At 57.5% G+C, this 7,017-nt stretch overlaps 1 protein-coding gene across 1 annotated transcript; it reads right to left on the bottom strand.

Annotated features, from left to right (window-relative positions):
- Positions 1–7,014, bottom strand: LURAP1 (leucine rich adaptor protein 1; the record flags this gene model as incomplete). The annotated part of the gene is made up of 2 exons (XM_015635648.2): positions 1–3,933; positions 6,952–7,014. Coding segments are annotated over 2 exons (753 nt in total), but the record flags the coding sequence as incomplete, so codon positions are not given.
- Positions 7,015–7,017: the final 3 nt, after the last annotated feature.

The raw sequence follows: 7,017 nt of genomic DNA, 5'->3' as shown, positions 1-7,017 counted from the left end.
TTGGCTGGCTGGTGTTTTTATTGTAACAGAGGTGGGTGTTTTCTGGCACGGCTGGGATCCCGCCTGCTATATCTGCTTGTTTTCTTACCTGATACCAGCAGTGAACAGCCCAAGAGCAGCTCAAGGGCAGCAGCAGGCAGGGTGAGGGCCAGGCAGACCAGGAGGGAGGCTGTGGATCCGTGCTCTGGGCTGTTTCCCACCCACAGGTGCTCTGCACCCCATTGCTGCACCCACCTTTCAGCCAGACACAGGTCCCCAGGGTGTTTCCCCAGGGGAGGTTTGGGACTTCGGCTGGGCAAACCCCAAAGCTGGGTGACCCCTCATCCAGGCAGCCCAGAGACACAGCAGGGAGACAACCACTGCATCCCATCCACCCCTCCAGCTCCAGGGGCTGGGATTTGGGGGATACACAGATTTTGGGACTATGGGCACCTTGGGCTGATGTAAGCCAGGCTGTAAAGTCCATGCCCAGGGAACCCCCAGCAAAAATTCTTCTGCAGCAATACAGGGTTATCCAACTGCTGAGGTCTACATTTGTAAGAGGAATAGGCTGGGCATTTTATTTCTAAGGTTTTCTTCAGGCATCTATTTTTTTTACCTCAGCCCAGCAGAAACTGGGGAAATCCTGCTGAGTCCTGCTGGCTCCAGCATCCAATTCCCCATTTGCAAAAGCTCCCGGTGTCAAAGCCGTGAGCCGGAAGGGATGCTGAGGCTGGGATGGCAGGGCTGGATAAGCCGATTGCATTTGCTTTGGAAAAGCTGATGTTTGCATGAGCACTGGCTCTAGTGGTTTTAAAGGGATCCACCCAGGAGCAAATCCCAACAGCCTGATATCAGAGCTGTGCTGCTCCCACCCCAGCTGGGCTGGGGAAGTCTCTGCCCTACACCCAGATCCACACTGCACCTCCTGGGTGGAGGAAGCCACAGGAGCAAAGCTGCCACTGCAGAACACAGGAAGCAAAGACTCCAGCACAGCTAACAGGGCTGGCAAACACCTAAAATGGTCTTCCTTGGAAATATGGGGCAGGAAGGCTGAAGGTGCTGTTTGACACATAGTCCAGCCGAGATCAGTAGAGTCACCCTCGCTCCCAGCAGATGTGCCGTGGTACCCAGCTGCTTCAGGAAAAGTGACTTTAATCACTGATGTGAAAGGGAGAGATGCCCAGACACCTGGACTGTGCCTGTTTCAGGGCTGGGCCTAAGGCTCCAGGGCATTCCATCCCAGAGCCTCCCCCCTTTCCCTAGAAACACCGGTGAGCTCAGCAAAGCACCCACAGCGTGGCCTGGGAGAAACACAAACATTTATTAAGCCAGCTATTTTTTTTGTTGTTGAGAATGACTTTAACAGCGCTGAAGGACTTACCCTGTCTCCCCCAGGGACCCTCAGCTGATTCATTGCATGCAGGGTTAGCAGGAAAGCAGGGGACAGCCAGCCTTGAGGACATGGTGGCTCAGTGTCAGCAGCACAGCTACACAGGAAGCCACAAGCTACTCACAGGCAATGGCAAGCCAAGCACAGCTGCTGCAGGGCAGGCAGATGGATGCTTGTTGCATAGGGCAACCCACTCCCAGTTTGCTGGGATTCACCCAAGTCCTCAGCAGGGACCATCTCTGAGAATTTTGGGTATTGTCCTGCTCTCCACATCCATCCAGGGAAGTTCTGAGGATCTGCAGGGGAAGGGAGGGTGCTCGGGGCTCTCAGAACGGAGGGCAATTTCCACTGAAGGTGCTGCTTCAGAGACACCAAACCGAACCTGTTGTGCACAAGATCACCTTCTTAACCACAGCCAGCTCACATCTCACATCTGAAGTCACAGCCAGTCACCTCCCCCTCTCTCAGCTTCCCACTGACATCACAAGACAATGTCCTCACTCCTACCATCCCAGCACAGACCAAGCTGTGACCCACGCAGGTCACAACAGCACGATGGTGAGAGCAAAGCCATCACAGCACTCAGCTGGGGACAGATGCACCCATGGGTTCTGAAGTCAGGACACTCCAGGCTTGTCCACAAATATGGAAGAGCTTGGCTCCTTGAATCAGGATGCTCAGGTCCTTTCCTGCATCATCTGGTGAAGGCAGAGGGTCCTGCCCAAGCTCTCACACAGCTCCAGCTGCAAGCCATGCTCTACAAGCTGGTGAGGGGCGTGCTGGGAGGTATGGTGGGGACAGCAAAAGGCACGGGCAGAAGCCAAGGTTAAAAAGACAGAGAAGTCTCCAGGGCAGAGTCACTGCAGATCCACCCTGACAGAGCAGCCTTATGTGTCTGGTTGCTGGTAGGAGGCAGAGACCTGGCACCATTCATCACACAGACAGAGAAACCCAGCCTTCACCACCCTCACACCGTGTCAGGGGAGAGCAGGAGCCCCTCTGAGTCTGAGCCCTGCAGGCTCTGCCAGGCTGCCTGTGTGCTGCCACATCCCAGGGATTCTGCAGGACTGCTCCCAAGGTGGAGGACAGTCCAGGAACAAACGGGGAGAATTGGATTTCCATTTCCCACCCAGTGCTTCGTCGTTCTCATGTCATCACATCGGGAAGTCTGCACCACCATCCTTCCTCCGCAGGGCACGGACAGAGGCTCCCCAGCCCCACCTCAGCTTGGCTTCACAGAGGCATCTAAACCAGGCAGGGCTTCACCCACAGGGAAAGGTTTTTTAGCATTCATCATGTGCTGGGGCCAAACCCTAGGTCTGCTCTGCCCTGGATGAACACTGGCCTTGAAGACAATGATGGAAATGAGCAGATCCAACAGGGATGCCCTGCTGATGGTCCTGCCCCACACTGAGCATGCTGGTGCCACCAAGCTGTGGATGCATGGTAGTGCCTCCCTGGCCTCTCAGGGTAGTCATTTTGGGTGAAGGATCCCCAGTTTTTGCACACAGGAAGCTGAGGATTAGAGGGAGAGATCCCAGGAACACCACTATCCCAGGTTTCCCTACGACCACCACCACCACCAAAGACAACAGAGGGGTATCCAGCCACCTGCAAGCAACACCCTAGAGCAAAGGATTAAATCTACCAGGAATCACCTCATCCCTCCTCTCCCAGAAATGTGCTGCAGGGCAGGCACCCAGTCCCTTATGGCTGCATCATCAAATGCTGTTGGGACCATCAGAGGAACAGTGCAACACCACCAAGCCAGCCTGGCCCCCCCTCTCCAGCCATCCCAACTCTCCCAGGCACAGACAAGTGAAGCAGAGTGGGCAGCTGGGAGAGCTGGACTGGGAAGGCAAAGCCACAGGCTATAAGAATGTCACATCATCCTGTGACTGGAGCCAGCGCCAGTGGGCATCGTACTCCAGGTGCAGTTTGCTGTTGAGTTTGCAGTTCTCAAGGTCAGCCTCAGCTTTCCAAGCCTTCCCATCTGGATTTCCCTTCCCCAGCCTCTCCCCGGTCCCTGGTGGTGATTTGGTGTCTCTATCTGGTTCCAGAGAGGGGGACTGCTGCCCCAAATACCCATTGGCCACCTGGGGTTCCTTATCAAACCGGTGATCCTGGGGCAGCCCAGGTGGGGAGAGGTCCACGTGGGGCCACTCGTGCTCCTCTCTGTCCTTCTCTTGCTTTGCAAGACCCTTCTCGGGGTCGATCCTGACCCAATCCTGCTCTGCCCTGGGCAGGGCTCTGCCCGATGTGGACGCAGCGGTGGTTTCAGCAGCGTTGTGGGAGTACTCATCCATGTCATCAGCCAAGGTGTCCAGGTAGCTGCCAACAGAGATGCTGTCCAGCCTGTCGTTGGGGTCCTGCAGGCTGTCCCAGCTGCCCCGCCGTGAGGCCTCCTGGCTCTCCACCAGGCTGTACTGGCTGCTGGCCAGGCTGCTGCAGCGGCTGGTCAGGGTGCTCCGCTCCTCCAGCAGCCACTTCACCGCCTCGATGCCCTCGTTCACCACCACCAGCTGCTGCAGGATCTTCACGTCCACCGCTCGCAGGTAAGCCTGGGGGGGAGACAGAGAGCACAGGGGGGTTGAGGTGACCCAGGGGCCCCATGTCTCAGCCCAGCCCAGCAGAGGTGTCACTGTGCTGGCCACAGGTCTCCTAAACTGCTTGATGAAGAGCATGGTATGGAACAACACCCCGCAGGGAACTATCCCAGGGGGCCCTGTCCAAAACCTGGGGACACGGCCATCGGCGACCAGCAACTTACAGTTCCACCAGCCACCAACCCCCTCAGGGAAATAAATCCAGGGCACTTGTGTTCCTATTTTCTATGGGAACAAGGAGGAAGCAAGGAACTGGAGGTACTGGATGCAGACCTGATCCCAGAGCATCCTCCAAGACCTGGGAGGCTGCTGGCAGTGCAAGAGGGTCAGGCATTGCTCAGTGCAAGTGTCTGGCTGGACCACCAGCACTTCCCCAGGCTGGTCCCTTCATGCCTTTAGTTGTCACCTTCTAGGGTTTGAACCAAACCTGGTGCCAATGTCACATGGCAGGACTTGGAGATGCAAATCACTCCCCAAAGGGGAGGACAAGGAGGACAGGCACTGCTGATCACACCACTTGCTTCATCGACTCCTGTCCCTCCGAGCCTGGGGAAGCTCTTCACAAACCTCAGTTGCTGCAGAAACATCTGTTTTCCTAATGGAAAGCCCCGTGTGCCAAGACATTCCTGTCTGTATGATACTGGCCGCCAAAAGCCACTGGATTTCCCCTACACAGGACGCAAATATTTTGCCAGGAAAGGAAATAAGGCCACGATGGGGGGAAAGGGAGAAAACCCACTGCAAGGCACGTACAGGCATCCTGCAGGCTGCAGATGCCCACGGACTCCTTCACAAACACATCCTGTGCCCAGCATCAGCAGGCTGTGACAGAAATCCATGCGCTCCCCAGGGATCATTTCTAAGCACAGCGCCCGATCCTCAGCATCCGGTGCCCCGGAGAGTCACTTGCCCGCCCACGGGTGACCCCACAGTCTCCTGAGACCCCTGTCTCCGGTCCCACAGCCAGCACAGCCATAGAAGCATCTGAGGAAGGAGCCTGGGAAAACTCCAGCCAGGATTTCAACATGTGACACCTCTCACTCCAGACGACAGAAAAAAAAAAAAAGGTCAAAGATTTGTAAAGACACAATACCAGCTCTCCCATCCCCTCCTCAGGCTCCTAAAGCTGGATTTAGATAAAAAATAGCAGGGATGTACCCGGATTGGGGCAGGAGCCAGCTTCCAAGTGCAGAAATTTCCTTTCTAGGCAAGTTATTTTAAAAACTGCCTACAATGGACTTTTCTGCACGCACTGCTAAAGCATCTGGCCTTGGCAGGGAGATGACGAAGGAGGAGGAGGGCTGGAAACCCCTGGTGGGGGGTTCCCCATTTTTCTCTGCCTCGTGCAGAACTGCAGCTGTCAGAGATGCCAGGGGAGCCAACCCAAAAGCAGAAGGTGGGATAACACTCCCTGCTTTCCACGCTGCTTGCTGGAAAGAGTTACCCATCAATTTTCTGCTAGTTCACGCCAGCCTGACCTCCCTATTGCACTCCAAGAAACCCCCTCTCCAGCAAGTCAAGTACTGTGGGAGGAGACTCAGCGCAGGCTGCTCTCTATTACTCCTCCAGATGCACTGGAGTTCACTGCACGACCTCGCACCAAGGACAGCTGTACAGAGGACTGTCACACTCCTCCTCAGGCTCTCCATGGACAGATACAGCCCTGCTCCCCTCCCCAGCACTGAGAAATCTCAGGCGCCTTCTCCTTTCAAGATATCTAGCTCTAGGCATAAATCTTCCTCCTCAGATCAGGAGGCGAGAGTGGGAATTTGCTAAACTCTCCTCCCACCGCCCACTCCCAGGCCAGCTTATCCTCAGAGCACTGGGTTTGCTGGTTTCCTGCTGCTTGGGCCAGGGGGGGGAATTCTGCTCCCTGCTCTTGGGGATGGGGAGATGAAGGGAGCCCTGCGCTGGGTTTTTGGCACCTGCATTCCAATCTCAAGCTGCTGCTCTGGGTGTGAGGTGTCCCCGCTTCCTCACCGGGCAGCAAGAAGAGCCAGGGCAGGGCAAGGAAATGTCTTTCTGAGCCAAGGTGAATAATGCCCGGCCCAAGCCAGGCTTTGCTGGCCATAGGCTGAGGCTGCTTGCACCTGGGCAGGGCAAACACCGCACTGCCCCAGAGACCTTTCTCCTCCGGTCAGGGTGCAGCCTGCAAGCCGGTGCGGAGGGAGGATGAAAGCAGAGGGAGGATGAAAGCTCCTGCACCGATGGGAATACTGAATCAGCCAAAGCGGAGGGCTCAGGCTGGGTGGTGCTCCAGCCCCCAGGGGGCATGCGGGGATGCGGGCGAATTTAGCCCGTTTCCCTATGGAAACAACGCTCATTCCCACCCGCTCGGCATGTTCATGCGTGGGAGAGTCCCTTCCCCCAGCTGCACTTGAACCCATTGCCCAACCTCGCCACGTTTCCCGGAGGCGCAAGCATCGCCGGTATTTGCTCCCTCCACGAAAGACGGAGGCGAGAGAGCTGCCATCGGCAGTCCCCCGGTCCCCGGGCTAGGCTGCCACCGCAGCACAGCCCTTTACGAGCCACCCGAGAAGCCCCCGCAGGAACCGAACCTCGGGAAAGCTCCCAGCGATGCCTGTGCCTTGTCACCCTGGGGGTCACACCCGGGGGAGAGACGATCCACCGCCATGCCCTTGGAGAAGGTCCCTGCCCTTAATTCTGATCTGGGACACCACGATCCCCGACGGAGCCGGCGTCCGGGGGTGCGAGGGGGGCAGGACAGAGGCGGCCGAGGGGGACCCCGGGGGGTGGATGCTGCGTGGGCCGGGGGCAGAGAGCGGCATTACGAGCCGGGGGCTGTTAAAGCCTACTCAGAGGAGCAAAGGGGTTCGCCAAAATGCGGGCAGAGCGCGGGCGCTATCCGGGACTGTCACCGGGGGAGACAAGCGGCCGCCCGAGGTGGCTGCGGGTCGGGACGGTCAGTTACCGGGGGGCGGCCGGCAGCGCTCCCGGTACCGCGGCACTCACCAGCTCGAGGCGGAGCGTCCGGAGGCGTTCGGCGAGCGGCGGGTGGGCACCACGGGCCGGTGCGGG

Source organism: Parus major, chromosome 8 (assembly GCF_001522545.3).
Source record: "Parus major isolate Abel chromosome 8, Parus_major1.1, whole genome shotgun sequence".
Classification (NCBI taxonomy): domain Eukaryota; kingdom Metazoa; phylum Chordata; class Aves; order Passeriformes; family Paridae; genus Parus; species Parus major.
This window is presented reverse-complemented; position numbering and strand designations above follow the sequence as displayed.